The sequence below is a fragment of the Lontra canadensis genome, unplaced genomic scaffold, assembly GCF_010015895.1.
Source record: "Lontra canadensis isolate GAN:19392208 unplaced genomic scaffold, GSC_riverotter_1.0 scaffold58, whole genome shotgun sequence".
NCBI lineage: Eukaryota > Metazoa > Chordata > Mammalia > Carnivora > Mustelidae > Lontra > Lontra canadensis.
Window position 1 is genome coordinate 10,367,248 of NW_022631052.1, and position 17,664 is coordinate 10,384,911.

General features: G+C 40.3%; 1 protein-coding gene across 3 annotated transcripts in view; it reads right to left on the minus strand.

Moving 5' to 3' along the window:
• The window catches only part of SBNO1 (strawberry notch homolog 1), a 54,858-nt gene extending 37,194 nt beyond the window's left edge, over window positions 1–17,664 (minus strand). For 2 of the 3 annotated variants that reach the window (XM_032876437.1, XM_032876435.1), the window contains exons 1-5: window positions 17,494–17,664; window positions 7,705–7,836; window positions 7,094–7,198; window positions 4,687–4,999; window positions 570–670 (exon numbers count right to left, since the gene is read on the minus strand). In XM_032876437.1, coding sequence (XP_032732328.1) covers window positions 570–670; window positions 4,687–4,999; window positions 7,094–7,198; window positions 7,705–7,836 — 651 coding nt within the window. In that variant the 5' untranslated portion in view covers window positions 17,494–17,664. The remainder of the gene's footprint in view (window positions 1–569; window positions 671–4,686; window positions 5,000–7,093; window positions 7,199–7,704; window positions 7,837–17,493) is intronic. The other variant, XM_032876436.1, reaches the window with a different exon arrangement.

Genomic DNA, 17,664 nt, shown 5'->3' on the forward strand with positions numbered 1-17,664 from the left:
TTCCTAATCCTAATTGTGAGTAACTCAATGTACTTTTTGCGATCCTTTATACTACTTAAACCATGTGTTTGTCCAACTGTGTGATTATGGAAGGGGGAGCCAAGTAGTACACCGCTTGTTCAAACCCACCACACACAGGCACTGTTACACACAGTACAGTTATGAAATAAATGTACAGAGTTAATTAATCCAAGGCATTTCCAAAATTTAAGGAAAAAAATTACTTATAACCAGAACATTATACAACCTGACAGCTCATAATTAGCTATATATTCAGGTTCAATCCCCAAATGGACATAGTTATCAAATACTTTGGTTAATTCCAAATTATCTTTGTCTCTGATCAGATGAGATTGTCAGTCCTGTGTGTAATACCAAACCCTATCAAATATGCAAGCTCTCATCACCTCGTTCAGTATGTCAGTTTGAGATTTCGTGCTTATTCCTTAGTTCATGTAGTTGAGTAGCCCCCCTTCACTCAAAAAGAAGTTTTTCTGAGGTTGTTTAAGACCACTTTTAGCCAAGCATACATCTATACCACACAATACAGAGGCACTTTTGAAACTCACCATGGTTGGAGAAAAACTCCTCATTTTCATGTCGTTTATCCATATTCTTGCTACTTCTTTATTAGAAGACTCTTTCTTTACTGCACCATTGCTTACATCAGCTGAGGGGAGAGTTACTATATTTTAGAACAAAATATCAATTTCTTTTCAGTAAAAGTTTTACTATAATTTTTTTAAATTCAGATTTTTAAAAAAATGATAAATCTAAAGAGTCAGTACAAGTTTACCCATTTCACGAGCCAAAGAATACCAACCTGCTTGTCACTAATCTAAACTAAGCGTTAAGAATTAAAACATTCAAAGCTCTGTGTTACCATGCAGCTAAGAATTAACCTTCGAAAACAAGTAACTTAAACAGCAATGTGTGTACTCAAAACTTGAGAACCAGTTATCAAAAGGACATATTAACCACAAGTATTTGATAGTTCATTTTAATACAAATATCAACAGGGGTACTTCACTTGGGTCATCAAAAACCAACCAACCAACCAGAATGGTGTTATCATCAGGACAGAATCAATCTCATCTGAGTTGGTGATACTTACTTTCGAGGCAAATTATTATTTCTTGGGTGAAAAAATATTGGGGAACTCTATTTCCCTCTTTCCCCAGAATAAAGATCCAAACAATTAATCTTTTCTTCTTCAATACCGGTGGTTTACAAACTCTTTTTATATTATTATTTTTTTACCAAACTCTTTTTAGATACAGTAAGAGAACTCCTCAACCTGAGTATCAGGTCAAGCCGAACTGCCTGACTAAGCAGTCTAGAGCTAGAGCCCCCGTAACCAGCCTGCATGAAGCACTCACTTCAGGTACTTGGGATTTCTGAGATCAGTGTGGAAATCACACCAGAAGGACTTATTAACATCTTATCTACTCAACCAAAAGATATGGAGTACATGGGAGACCTGTCACTTGGGACTCCAAAATTACTACAACTGAAGTTTTAACAAAATAAAGCTGGAACAGAGATAACAAATTTATGTATTTAATGTAACTGGGCGAGAGAGAGTGAAAAGTTGGCAGAGTACAGAACCCAGACCTCACGGAAGAGCTCAGCACCCAAACAGAGAGCCAGAGGGCTCAAGGCTCCAGAGGGCAACACGCATAGATAGAGGAGAGAGAAACATGCAAAACCTTGCTCTTTGGAGTTTCATACTTTTACTGTTCTCTTCCAGTAAAAAGATTACCCTGTGCTTCAATACAAAAGTATGCTTATCTTTGGCATTCACTTTCATGTTTCTTTTTCAGCCCTGGTCCAGTCTGATAGTTTCTCAGACTTCCACACAAGGACGGCCTTGATTTGCACTCTTTTGTCTTTTTAAAATTACTCCACTGGATGTGGGAGATGTTACTGTACTAAGCATTACTTGATCAGCTCCAAACCTATCCTGTTTTGTTTTGCTTTCTAAACTTCCCTGACAATAGCAGTCTTCTTTAAATTATGAGAACATGTGCTGATTTGAAGAGTGGAATGCTCAGGAAGCCACTCACATAAAAGCAGCTGGATTTCTCCTCAAATCCAGACTTTAATGACAGCTGTTTCCACTAACTGCTGATCATCCAAGACTCCCAGGAATCATTCCAGATGCTGCCCTGCACCCCAGCTAGATGGGGGCCATGCTCCTGATCTCCATGGTGGAGCAGAGTAAAAATCAGTCCTAAGACAGTTCAAATGACTTAATGGGCATGTAGTTGCCAGGTTGCAGTTAGTTCAGGACAATGACCTTAAGAATAAACTACAGCCATAAGGACACAGTGGTATGGACTCAAACAAAAGACTAAATTATCTGATATTTTTAATTGTATCTGTCACTGGACACGAAGTTAGTTCTACAACACCCTACCAAACACTTCTTGGCCATTGCTTTAGAATGCCCCAGCCCTATACTTTACAAACACAAGCACAATTTCCAAGCAGTCCATTCTGCCAAAAAATTATAAACTGGTCTATATCAGGTATTAAAATCTACCTCCTAATATTAGAAAAACAAGGCAGCTGTTTGGAAAAAGGAACGGTCTGTTTAATACCTATCAGCTCATTCCAAAACCCTAATAAAATGCTATTTATGTACTAGTATAAGGCCTCAGGAACCTTCATTCTAGCCCCTTAATCCAAACATACAACAATCCCAAAGAAATTTACTTAAGGGGGGGCAAAAAAAGGCACCCATTCCAATCCTGAAACTATAAAATAGTGGTCAGCTCAGAATATAACCAAGGTCAGTTATCACTTCCAACTGTGCCCACCATGGTACTGTTATGTAACAAGTACTCAAACACACTTCAACTGAATGTAGAATGGAAGGAAAGAATATCCCTCTTAAGAGTTCATGTTTTTCAGTTTCTAAAACTGTACTACTAAAATTTGATATGGTCAAGATTTTAAAGTATACCTAATAATTCTATTTTACCCTTAAAAATTACCTTACTAAATACGAAGCTTCCTCTGAACACTGCACTCAAAACTACAACCTCTTCCTGCCACACACCTCATTTTCTGCTTCTCTCCTCAGTGCTTATTCCTTTCAGACACACTATATAACTTCTTTCTTTTACATATCATCTCTTTCTCTCCACTAGAATGCAAGGTGCAGGACAAAAGAGATTCAACAGTTTTCTTCCCAGCCACAGCCTCAAAAGCCCAAAAGAGTTCTTAGCACATAGTAGGCACTCAATAAATATTTGAAAAAGTGAGCAGTAACACTCTAAAGAAAAACTAACAATAAAATCTGTATTCTCTCTATATAAGTAAACTCTTTAAAAAATGTTATCACACCACTGCTGAACCTTTCCCTTTAAAACCCCATCCTTAAAGGATTAGCTCGTGGTGATGGTTTATCAACTCTGTGAACGAATATACTAAAATCCACTCAACGATGAACTTTGAAAGGATGAATTTCATGGTATGTACAATGTATCTCAATAAAGCTATTTTTAAAAAAAGGATTATATGAGCACTCATTCTTAAAAAACAAAACATATAGTAAGGGGCACCTGGTGGCTCAGCTGGTTAAGTAACTTTGCCTCAGGTTCCTGGGATTGCGCTCTCCCTGCCAGGCTCTCTCTCAGGTAAATAGATAAAATCTTTAAAAAATAATAATAATATATTTTTTTAAGATTTTGTTTATTTATTTGACAGAGAGATCACAAGTAGACAGAGAGGCAGGCGGAGAGAGAGGAGGAAGAAGGCTCCCTGCTGAGCAGAGAGCCCGACGCGGCACTCGATCCCAGGACCCTAAGATCATGACCCGAGCCGAAGGCAGCGGCTTAACCCACTGAGCCACCCAGGTGCCCGATAATAATAATTTTTTAATAATGAAAATGTATGTATCTTGTTTTTTTAAAAAGATTTTTATTTATTTGAGAGAGAGTGCATGTGAGCAGGAGGAGGGGTAGAGCAGGCGGGAGAGGGACAAGCAGACGGCACTGAGCATGGAGGATAATGCAGGGCTCAATCCCGGGACCCTGAAATCATGACCTAAGCCAAAATCAAGAGTTGGATGCTCAACCAAATGAGCCACCAAGGCATTCCAAAATGTATTTTAAAAGAGAATTTATTAAATACACATCTACTTACAAGCAAAGAAGCCAATGACAGGTAAATAATAAAATTGTAAAAGTCACAGTGAAAGGAGAAAAGTATCAGTTTCAAGCTAGTTACCTCAAACATGGTCCAAGGCCCACCAGCCTGAGCACCTCCAAAAAGCTTGTTAGAAATGCAGAATCTTGGGCACTACCCCACACCTACCAAATCTGATTCTGTTTTTGAACAAGATCTCCAGGTGATTCACAGGCACTTCTCAAGTTTGAGAAGTACTGATTTAAAGGACTGAGAAAATGTTAACTAGTTATTCCCAATATATAAAACTGAGATCTCATAGTGTTAATTAATGTAGCCTCCTGGTAATTCCACACTTCATTTCAAGGTAAATGCTATGACTTCTAAATTTCTCCTTCCTTTGAATTGTATAAATCCTATAATTGTACAAAGTCATACAGATATGTCCTTCACACCCGGTTCTTTTAAGACCCAAGGAAACCCTTAAAAACACCCTGACACATCTTACCAAAAGGAGCCGGCTGACACGACTGAGAACAGACACACACTTACTAGCTGCGGTTGCCACTGGCTGCGCAATATTGGCCGGCGGCTTCAGTTTCATGAGCTCATTCAGACTATTATTTTTTAGCAGATCCTTCAGCTGAACCTGGTCCTTTGAGGGTGCAGAGGTCATGGCATTTCGTACTGCTGGTGCGGAGACTGAAGGGCGTGTGTTTGCAGTAGTCTGGATGAACTTTGTTAAGGTGATGGTCTGCCTATTCGTTGTTACAGGTGGTGTTTTAGTCATTACAATTGTAGATCCCAGGGTTGGAAGCTGATTTATTTGATTCAGCACAAATGTTGTAGTAGATGGAGGCTGCTGCTAGAAAAGAAAACCATAACACATCAGACCACTGAGGAAGTACCGAGCTCTCTAATGTGGCTTAGATTCACAAACATGGGAGGCCATTTAAACATCTAAAACAGACTTGAGTTCTCACTTAAACACTGGCACTGTATTTTTAATTAAATATGCCTAACTATACAATACCAAGTTAAAACACACCACTTTGAGGCGCGGGCGGGGGGGGAAGTATAGTAATAGTGTGACATTGTCTATAATTATCGGGGCCAGCAAGGATAAATAAGGACTCTCCTAAGCAAGCTGTGATGTGTAGTAATGCCATGTAATGCAAGGACTAGGAACAGAAAGAACCTCTAATCCCAGCACCGCCCCAACGAGGTTGATAACTTTGCAGTGAAAAGATGTTTCCTGCTTTGATATATATACAAAAGTAGGAGATGAATTGTTTAGAACTCTTGTGGGAGGTTTGTTAATCTCCTTACTAGTGGTCTTTGTATTTTATAGGGACCCTCTTCTGAGGTTTCACTATACACATTCTCTGAAAGTAAAAATAAGATTCTGGTATCGGTATAGTTTTGTGAAGATGTACTTGCAAAGATTCTTAGTTCCAGCCTGATATCAGAGATTTACAATCTCTGATAACTTCAAGCAAATCACTTTACCCCCGGAGGCCCAGGCTCTCTGGGGTTCATTTTCCATTGCTACCATTCCATGATTCTTGCCCAATGCTTTGTTTGCTATCATACAGACTAAACCAATGTTTAGAATTTAGAAGAGAAAACCACCGAAACAGGGTTTTAAACACCTAATTTGTACGAATGATCCAGCCAATCCATCGATATCACATACTGGTGATAATATGTTGGGTATTACCTTTGGGTAATGAATGGGTACTACCTCTGTACCTAAGACAAAGCTACATAGCATTTTATTTTTTTTTTAATTGGGGGTAAAGGCAGACATTAGGAGTTGGGGAAAAATGCAGGGAAAAAAGATCAAAGATTGGGAAAATGACGGTGTGATTACCATGGACTGAAGTGCAATCAAAGATTTTTTAAAATTTCAGTCTATTTCTACTTCCTTTCCTCCTCAAACTATTTGTTATTGTCCCGTGACTCCTATAACAAGAATCTTAAGACATTACCACTCATTACTTTTTTATTTTTTAAAGCAGGCACCTTTGGTGTACCTGGCTTGGTCAATTGTAGAGCATTCAATTCTTTTTTTTTTTTTTTAAAGATTTTATTTATTTGAGAGAGAGAGAGAAACAGTGAGAGAGGGAACACAAGCAGGTGCAGAGAGAGAGGCAGAAGCAGGCTTCCTGCTGAGAAGGGAGCTTGATGCAGGGCTCGATCCCAGGACCCTGAGATCATGACCTGAATTGAAGGCAGATATGCTTAGCAACTGAGCCACTAGGCACCCCGAGCATTCAGTTCTTAATCCAGGGGTCATGAGTTTGAGCCCCATGCTGGGCATGAAGCCTACTTTAAATAAATAAGCACAGGAGGCAATTTTTTTTAATAATAAAGATTTATTAATTTAAATAATCTCAACACTCAACATGGGGCTCAAACTCACAAACACAAAAATCAGGACTGCCACCTAGGCATCCCACCACTTATCACTTTTAAATAAAACTCTCAACAGTAATTTATCATAAGTTATCAATTTTTTAACCAGGCTGTCCAATAATTTTATATGCTAAGCTTAAGTTAATAGCTGCTATGTTTAAGGTAAAATCAGAGAAACTCTATATTTAAAGCACAATTACCATTACGTAAAAATCCCATGTACCAATGGACAAAACCTGAAATCAACAAGGAAAAATGAAATGTGTAGTGAGATAATGTGTAGCTCATCTCTACTTCATGAATTTTGTATTATTTACAGTGAGTAAATTAAAAAAACTTTGCTTTGTCCTAATTATCTTTTGATCAATGTAACTATGAGAAGAATGAAAGAAACATTTTATCAAATAGGAGCTGAGAATAGCATATTGGAAAGTAGCAAAAAACAGAACTGGTAAGGTGAGACTACTTCATATTACAAATTGTTTTCTTACTATAATTCAAAACCAGTTCAGCAGCCACAGCAAACGTAAATCGTTCTTACCCGGACATTTAACAGCGCCGGAGCAGGTAGCGTCTCTGGTTCTGGTTTAACAGGAACCGATGCTTCAGTCTCCAAACCTAGTTCTAATGCACTAAGTGGCACGGACTAGAGAGAAAACAACATCAGAGAAAAAAATAAAAAATGACGGCAATGAATTCTGTTTCAAGAACAAAAGATGTATTTATTAAAATTTTAAAAATGACAAGTTTTACGCTCAAACAGATTGTAAATCTCTGATATCAGGTTGGAACAAGAATCTTTGCAAGTACATCTTCACAAAACTATACTGATACCAAAATCTTATTTTTACTTTCAGAGAATGTGTATAGTGAAACCTCAGAAGAGGGTCCCTATAAAATACAAAGACAACTAGTAAGGAGATTAACAAACCTCCCACAAGAGCTCTAAACAATTCATCTCTTAACTTTTGTGTATATATCAAAGCAGGAAATGTCTTTTCACTGCAAATATTTTCCATCTCATGAGAGAAAACTAATATAAAAATAACATACACATGCTTATTTAAAATTGTCTTAATAATGTTTACTCTGTAAATAGAAATTAAAATTAAGAAAACTCTACTTTTTACAGAGACTTTGGAAAAAACTTACCTGCTGAACTGTAGGAGTAGGTGTTGGAGTTGCAAGCCCTGCATCTCCCCCATCAATATCAAAGAGGTCATTTGGACTAATTCCACTCTCACTCAAAGCAGCAAGCAGTAAATCTTGCCCTGGCTCCACCATCTTTAGAACAAAATATGTAATATTAACATAAAAAACTTAATATGCCAATTAACTCTCTTCTAAATACAAACCAACATCTTCTACCAGACCCATCCATTTGATATTTATGAAGAACCTGCTACATATCGGGCAAGAAGTCAGATGAAAGAGAAAAAGTCTCTGATTCCAAGAAATTCGCAATAAAGATGAAAAGGACAGAGAAATATGTAAATCACAGCAAGAGTGTATGTGTACAAAATGTTGTGGGAACAGAGAAGGAATGCTGAACTTTGCCTGGGGAGAGAGGTCACAAAGACGACTGTGGAACGGAGTCTCAAGGAAGGAAATGCCAGGTGGATGGGGATGTTCTGGATAGCGCACACACACTTCTGCAGATATGAAAGACACTGGCGCTCTTTAAGAACAATAGTTAGTGTGATTCATCGTTAGTATGGAAGTTCAGGCAGGTGATGACAAGAGAAGAGGAAGATCTCACCCACAACCTTGTACACCATGGCAGAGAGCACACTTAATCCCATGGGTAGCGGGGGTCAGAAAAAGTTTTCAGATTGAGAACTACAAGACATACATCTGTGACCTAGAAAGATTACGCTGAGGAAGTATGGGGGCACACTGAGAATGGGTAGAGTAAGACCAGAAGCAGGAAGACATTTTAGGTAACTGCTACAGCAAACCGAGAGAGATGATGTGGGGTCCCTGGGTGGCTCAGTTGGCTAACCTTTGGCTCAGGTCATGATCCCAGGGTCCTGGAAAAGAGCCCTAAAACAGGATCCCTGCTCAGCAGGGAGCCTGCTTCTCCTTCTCCCCGCCGGTCTCCCCCTGCTCATGCATGTTATCTAATAAAAACTCAAAAAGCCAAAAAACAAAAAACAAAAAAGAGATGATGTGCTGTAATGACAGAGTGTAGAAAAAAGGGGGGATGAATTTCAAGATGTTTAGGAAGGACAACCCATAACACTAAGTTTATATAAAAGTTCAAAATGGAAGAGAATATGAAATACACAAAAAGCATGAGTTGATGGATGATTATAGAGTTAAGCCAAGAGAAAGCGAAAAAATAAACACTGAGCCTGGGAGACCCCAAAATGAGTTTTATAGTTTGTATTTTTTTTTAAAGATTTTTATTTATTTATTTGACAGAGATCACAAGTAGGCAGAGAGGCAGGCAGAGAGAGAGGAAGGAAAGGAGGCCCCCCCGCTGAACAGAGAGCCCCATGTGGGGCTCAATCCCAGGACCCTGGGATCACGACCCGAGCCGAAGGCAGAGGCTTTAACCCACTGAGCCACCCAGGTGCCCCCTATAGTTTGTATTTTTTTTTTAAAGATTTTATTTATTTTTCAGAGAGAGATAAAGAGAGACAGGGGCAGGCAAAGGAATTAGCAGGCTCCCTGCCAAGCAAGGAGCCCAATGTGGGATTTGATCCCAGGACCCCGGAATCATGACCTGAGCTAAAGGCAGACGCCTAACCAACTGAGCCATCCAGGCGTCCCGAGTTTTAGAGAGTTTAGCGAGAGAAAATACCTATTTAGAAGCAAGCAAATATATTTTAAAGATTTTACTGATTTATGGGGGCTGACAGGAGAGGCAGAGGGAAAGAATCTCAAGCAGACTATGTGCTGAGTGTGGAGCCCAAAGCGGGGCTCAATTCCACAACCCCAAGATCATGACCTGAGCTGAAACCAACCGTCAGACACTCAACCAACTGAGCCACCCAGGCACCCCACAAATACATTTTAGATTTGGGTTTTCTTGGTATAATATATCAAAGTAATCTACTTTGGGGGAAAAAAGCTTAACAGAACTTTCTCAATTTTTAATGTTTGTCATTATCTGAAATAACCAATTTATAAACGTAATCAAGAAAAAAATAACCAATTTATATAAACATGGAAAGCTACTGTACTTGTTTTTCCTAAAAGACTAATTTCATGTTACATAAATAATACATTAATCTTTAGCTAGTTCATTTGTTCTCAGGCTGTGTTAAAGAATTAAATGTCAGTGTTTTCATTATGTCCTACAAAAAGAAAGGCATTAGCCTCTGTGACCATGACTTCCAACATATATAAGAACTACTATTTCAGGGACGCCTGGGTGGCTCAGTTGGTTGGACGACTGCCTTCGGCTCAGGTCATGATCCTGGAGTCCTGGGATCAACTCCTGCATCGGGCTCCCGGCTCTGCAGGGAGTCTGCTTCTCTCTCTGACCTTCTCCTTGCTCATGTTCTCTCTCACTGTCTCTCTCTCAAATAAATAAATAAAATCTTAAAAAAAAAAAAAAAAAGAACTACTATTTCAAATGAAAGTAAAATATTTAACAGAGAAATCCTCTACTAAGTAGGTCTATGTCACATAAACCTATACATCACTTAGAAAGAAGTTCTAGAAGAAACTTGAATGAGTTTACAGCAGACACTACAGATATCCAGAAATGAAACTCAGGGCAGACCTACTGTTTGAAGGGAGTCTTAACCAGAGAGCCCCAAGGAAGAAGAAATAGCTCAAAGATTTCCCCAAAATTTTTCAGAGAAAGGAAATATCTATGGAAAAATGCATTTTGTGTAGGAAAGGAAAAGGTAAGGAAATTGACAGTGACTAAGTATCTTTTACAAGCTTGACAGTGTTAGGACAGTGTTGGACCACAACAATCCCCCCAAAAAATAGACATTATGATGTTTTAGAGATGAAACCGAGGCTCAGGGCGCCTGGGTGGCTCAGTGGGTTAAAGCCTCTGCCTTCAGCTCAGGTCATGATCCCAGGGTCCTGGGATCGAGACCCACATTGGGCTCTCTGCTCAGCAGGGAGCCTGCTTCCTCCTCTCTCTCTGCCTGCCTCTCTGCCTACTTGTGATCTCTGTCAAATAAATAAATAAAATCTTAAAAAAAAAAGAAAAATAAAGTAAAACGGTATTTGTCATCAAATATATAGTCAGTGAAAAAAAGAAACCGAGGCTCAGCTTAAAGTACCTATAACTACCCAGCACTAGATTGTTTAAATTTCCAAAGCCCATGCATTCTCTTTCCGAAGAACAGATCTAGAAGTCAATGTTGCAAACCTCAGTTTCAGTACTTAAGTTTGGAATAAATGCCCGTCTGAGGTTAAAATAGGAACGGAGATAGATTATTGGATAGCAAGATAGAAAGAGCATGAAGGGACTGAACAGAGGAGACAAACAGCAGAAATGTCCCAATACAGATTTAAAATAAAGTTAATCATTTTTCTAATACAGACACAGCTGACCATACTTCACAAATCATCCTAGTACATAGTACCAACATGTACCAAGAAACCTAAATCAATGCTTTAAAAACATTTCAACCAAGGCCTCTGGGTGGCTCAGTCAGTGGAGTGTCAGACTCTTGATTTAGGCTCAGGTCACTATCTCAGGGTTATCAGACTGAGCCCTGGGTCAGGCTCCCCGCTCAGTGGGGAGTCTGCTTGAGATTCTCTCTCCCTCTGCCCTCCCCTGCCCCCACCCGCCAACATGTGTGCACTCTCACTCTCCCTAAAAAATAAATCTTAAAAACAAAAACAAAAACCAACAAAACATTTCAACCCACAAAATACCTCATTAAGACCAATGACCTGTGGGAATAGGTGGTGGTCTTGGCCTGCTTGCTATGACCAATCCTGAGCTAGATTAACAGAATTCCAGAGACTATCAAAATGTCATATTTTGGGGCGCCTGGGTGGCTCAGTGGGTTAAAGCCTCTGCCTTCGGCTCAGGTCATGATCCCAGAGTCCTGGGATCGAGCCCCACATCGGGCTCTCTGCTCCACAGGGAGCCTGCTTCCTCCCCTCTCTCTCTGCCTGCCTCTTTGCCTACTTGTGATCTCTGTCAAATAAATAAAATCTTAAAAATAAATAAATAAATAAACATTGTCTAAAAGACTTTAAAATCTTTTTTTAGTAAATATTTAAAATATTGATTTATTTATATTCAAAACAAAAATACATTGTTTTAAACCAATGACTCCTAAACGACAGACCAAAGAACGCTTGGAAGCCAAAGGACCCATTAATTCATTAGATGCACACTAAGCCCTGACTAATTATACTAAAGAAGTACAGAAACATCATTAATGAAAGCAACAAAAATCAGTGAAAAACATTACTAAATTCATGAGAGTTTTCTGAAATATATTTTCTGAACAATGGGCAGTGGAAAATACCAGGGAAGGGAAAAATATGGGGGGAAACTTGGTATTTTTACAGGAAATAACAGCACAGTTTATAACACTATCACTGACCTATTGAAAACTCACTCACAGGAATCACAATTTGAGACCTCTGAGTATTGACTTAGTAATGACAATGTCTTTTACAAGCTTTTTCTTAAAAGTATTTTATTTATGGGGCACCTCAGTGGCTCAGCAGGTTAAGCCTCTGCCTTCGGCTCAGGTCATGATCTCAGGGTCCTGAGATCGAGCCCCGCATCAGGCTCTCTGCTCAGCAGGGAGCCTGCTTCCTCCTCTCTCTCTGCCTGCCTACCTGTGATCTCTCTCCTTCTGTCAAATAAATAAATAAATAATAAATACAAATAAATAAAATAATAAGTAATAAAAATTAAAATAAAAACAAAAATATGTTATTTATTTCAGAGAGAGCACTAGTGAGTGGCAGAGGGAGGGATAAACAGACTCCTCGCTGAGCAGGGAGCATGAAGCAGGACTCAATCCCAGGACCCTGTGATCATGACCTGAGCCAAAGGCAGACATGTAAGTGACTGAGATATCCAGCCACCCTTTTGCCAGCAATTAATGAAAAATACCTTCGATTTATATACATAATGTACACAAAATCTAGGGATCCCTTCTTAGCCAATTGGGTACAAATTCTCTACTTGGAACTTTTTTGCAGTGAGAAAGAGGGCAAGGGATATAGAGGAATATCTCTCTCTAACTCCAATAGGCAAAACCCTTAATGTTAAAAAAAAAAACCCAAAAACCTTAATATCTAATCATTCTCCTATTCTGAAACTATTACAGACACAGAATTTCAATGTTCAGGTTGAGAACCCTTAAAAGGTTATATTATTCAATCTTCTCCTCCTCACCTTACAAGTAAGATTAATTCTTGAAAGGGAAAACATTTTCATTTTGAAACCACTAAATACAATATAAATGCAAACAACACCTTTAGGGGTAAGAGAACTGTGTTACAGTGTCTACAAAGGATTTCATGGACCTTAGGTGACATTTTTAACATGTAGCAATCCAACAAACCCAAAAGTTACCAACCCCAGAGTGACTCTATCTCAAAAAACGGAGGACAAAAAGGTTCCATTTCTATCATAAATACTTAGGAAAATACCATCTATTTCAAAATAGTACACCTATGAAAGCATCGAAGATAAATAATAAACAAGGACACGGAGTCGAGAGAAACTGAGAGAATCCTTGGCAGGAAGAGAATCCTGAGAAACAATAGCCAATCAGAAGAATGAAAGGATATAGTTCCCACTGAGAGTACCAACACTGAAACCTATCAACAAGGACAAGGTTCCTCTTGTTGAGACCTAAAGCAGACCTTTACATCTCTGGGGAGATACAAGGTATCTATCTGCAGCAGTGGTGGCACACCACAGAGGCTGAGACTATGGAGTCAAACAGAATATCTGGGTTAAATACTGGCTACCTCAGACACCAGTAGTAAAATATAGTTAAGTAATAACTTGTGGGACTCAGTTTCCTCATTTTCAAATGGGAATAAAAATAGAATCTATCTTATAGGATTGCTGTTGAATAAATGTTACCCTACTAGCTATTAACTATTACTTTGATATTAGCATCATGTCAAAAAATATTTTCTCCCACATCACTGATACAACAGTATTTCCAAGAATACAAACTTTGTTGGCAATCCACTCAATAATTAACTTCCAAATGAGTTCTATAAATATGAGTTCCTTTTCTCTGTGTCACATGTTCAATTTGTCCAGTTAATCAACTGGTGTGTCTGGAGAAAACTGGCAGACCTCTGTATATGTGCAAAGATATCCCTTAGTAAGTTATCTTTGCCTAATAGCAAACAGGACTTTTCCTCTTTATTTAACAACACTAAATATGTCTGACTTCTAACTCAGCTGCAGGTTTGCTTTTATGCAGTCCAGAGGTGATGACTGACACGTAGTTTAAGGAGTTGAAGGATAATGATCCTCTCAAAATTCAGCTGATACAGTTCATGAACAAGGTATTTATATTGTTCCTACTGAGTTCTGGTTCTTTAAGAACATCAGGAGGAATAGAAGATAGTATGAAGAAATTCATTAACAAGGATTTTCATTACCTACAAGGGTAAAATCTGTAGTTTTTAAACAGTTATTTTTCAAGGGAACACTTGCTCAGTAAAGTGTGCCTCTCCCCACTCTCACTGCAAAACTTCTACAAAGAATGGATTCACAAAGTAATGTGCAGATGACAAGGTTTCAAACATGCTTTACAAAAAAAGGACATGAAAGAATGGGGGGGTGTGTATGAAAAAACTTTCTTGCTTACCACCATCAAACTCAGATCTCTAGTCCTTTTGAGATTTACTATAGGGTTGGATTTTTTTCTCTTTTAAGCCTCAAGATAACCCATGAGTAAATGCTACATGTTATCCCTTGTCATAGATGAAAAACTGAGGCTTAGAGAAATGAACTGTAACAAGGTAACAACAAAGCAAGTATGGAGCAGAATTAGAAACAGGAGTTCCCACCTCCTATCCCTCCAAGATTCTGTATTCTTAAGCCTATACCATGTTCTTCAAACTGGTGGTCACACCACAATGAGCTGTCAAGTGAATTCAGTGTATCATGACCGGAATTATTAAATATTTCAATACAGAACAGAAAACACCAAGCATGTAGAGAGGATAAACATTATTTCATGACATGAGTTTTTTAGTTCTATGCGTGGATGTGTAAAACATGTCTTACCATGGGATGCAGTAAAAAGGTTTTAAAATCATTGCTCTATGCTAAATACTGCCTCCCAATAATTAAATAATTTGATGGGCTTTGTACTGTATCTTATTCATAAAAGCAGAGTTCCTGCTCTTCAAGAACCGATCCTTTCCACCTAGAGAAAATTTCAGTGGTATCCCAAGATTGTCCTTAATATTTACTAAGTTCAATGAACCACACTAAAGTAGACCTGTCAGCATAAACAAAGACAACTGTAAAAAACTTTTAAGATTACATCATTTTATTAGCTATATAATGTGAAAACAATTCCTCTCATCAGAAAGTTTTTTTTAAAGATTTTTTAAATTATTTCTTTTTGAAGATTTTATTTATTTGGCAGAAAGAGAGAGAGTGCACAAGCACACAAGCAGGGAGAGAGGCAGGCAGAACGAGAGGGAGAAGCAGGCCCCCACTGAGCAGGGAGTCCGATGTGGGGCTTGATCCCAGGGGCCTGGGACCATGACCTGAGTCAAAGGCAGATGCTTAACGGACTGAGCCCCTAAAGATCTTTTATTTATTTGAGAGGGAGGGAGAAAGAGAGAGCTCAACAGAAGAGGGAAGAAGAAGCAGACTCACCGCTGAGCAAGGAGCCCAAAGTGGGGCTTCATCCCGTCCTGGGATCATGACCTGAGCCGCAGGTAGACGCTTAACAGACTGAGTCACCCAGGCACCCCCAGAAAGTATCTTTACATCAATTTTAGGCAGGCAAAGCCTGGGAACTGAAAGACTCATGAAGTCAGGTTACTTGGTAAGACCAGATCTCAGACCTGAGTGTTCATCACCTTCATAGGAGGAAGTCTCAAATCAAAGCTCAATTTAGAAACTAAGAAAGACCAAAATATATCTATAGCTTTAACCTTTAAAATGAATCATTTTTAAAAACATTTAAGGAATCTTTATACTTTATACATTTATATTTGCATTATATTAAGCAGTACATAATTTCAGCAAAGCCCTTCAGTTGCCTGACACTTAAGAGCATCCAATGAAGGAAGGAAGGAAGGAAGGAAGGAATGGACTGTAAGTCACCAACTAAGCCTTCCTTTTTAAAACTTACCCAGCAGCTAAAGTAAAATTTACTTAAAATCCTATACACAATTGTGTGGAATTAAGTTAGACTGGGGATAAAAATGCAGAAGCCAAAAGAAAAAAATAAAGATTTTTTTCTGGTAAGATAAATTTTGGAAACAACTTTTTTAAACATGAAAATAAAATGTTCTCTTGCTTGCAAAATTACTGTCCCACGCAAGGCACCAATAGCAAATTCTGCATTTTATCCTAGAAATTCTATACAAACTATCTTTCGGGCAATGATAATGGCTTTCCCAACAGCTTAAGAAAAATCACTTCTGACTGCAGTAAATATACCGAGGCAAATATGGAATCCTTCTGCACTGCTAACTGATTTGTGTCTACAAGTGTTAAGTTTATTTCCTCTGGGGCAACTCGGGGTTTGACAGCTTTCTGGACCGCCCCGGCCGACTCAGTAGAAGCCCTACTCCGTCTCTAAACGTGGTTGTCTAGAGAAAATAAAACATTTAACTCAACATAAACGGCTAATAATCAACTTTCAAGGGTCAAAGGGGACCTAGTTTTTAACCTTCCCTCAGCAACACGTGTTTAGTACAAACTTCCGGGTAAGGTTACAATTGGCTGCGCAATTCAATGAATAAAAACGTTGCTTTATTCGACTCTCATTTACTTGCCTGTTCCTTCCCCACGTTTCTCAACCAGCAACTCCCCAAAACAAAAGCTTCCTAGAGTATACGGAGCCCGCACATAAAAAGGGCTTCTCTGTGCGAGATCAAGTTAGTGGTCCGCAAACATTAACCAAACAGCAACACAAAGCCGGGGTGGAAAGGGGGAGGAGTTGGATGCCAGGGTCAGGAAAGAAACAATCACAAGGGTTCAGGAACGTCCAAATCTCCTCAGCGGTTAAACCGATCTCAAACCACTTCTGGGAAACCACCAGCATACACTGGTTTGGGGAACTTTAGATGCTCCTTACACCAAACACTCTTACAGCAAGCAAATCCCCAACCGCCTTTCTCTGCACAGATGCTTAGGGTCTAGGAGGCGAGCGAGCTCGAGACAAAATTAACCTAATCACCCGGGGAGGCTTGAAGGTGGCCCCCACGTGTCCCACGTACTGCCTCGACGCCCTGAGAGCGAGGTAATCAGAAAACTGCAGGTGTGGGGTTCCGATTTAGGGCGCCCCTATCTCCTCCCGCACTCGCCCCAAACCAGGAGCAACCCTCAGACAGGAGGACTTCTGAAGGATTGCGGAGCTCACTTTCCTGCGGGTCCGGGACCTCGCATCCCTGAGTGGAGCAAGGAAAGCAAGGAAGGCGACCCAAGTGGAGCCGGAGCCGGTGCCCGCAGATCCTACCTTCGCGACCAAACTGGGTGCCTCTGGCCCGGGACAGCGGGGGCCCCTGAGGCCCGAAAGCCCCCACGCGCAGCGAGCGCAGGGCCCGGCGCTGACGGGCGGAGGAAGCGAGCGCGGCGGGGCCGGCGCCGGGACCTTGCCCCCAAGAGCCCTGGGGCGCGCAGCTGAGGGGGCGGCGATGGGCGAGGGAGGCCCCAAGCCGGGGTGAGGTGGCTGCCCCCCCTCAGCCCGGCCCCACACGGCCCCCTGAGGAGGGTGGGAGTGGGAGGCTGGCTGTCCGGGAGGAGTGTAGAAGCAGAAGAGCGGTAAGAGAAGGACTTACTTTCCCCGCGGGATCCGACGCCGGAACAGCTCCTACCGGGTGGCGAGAGCTTGAAGAACTAGAGGCGACTGGAGCGGAGGCGGCGGTGGCGGCGGCAGCAGCGGCGTCCGGCTCTGCCTACCTCCCCGCCGCCATCTTGACGCCCCTCCCCCCAGCCCCCCCGCCCCGCCG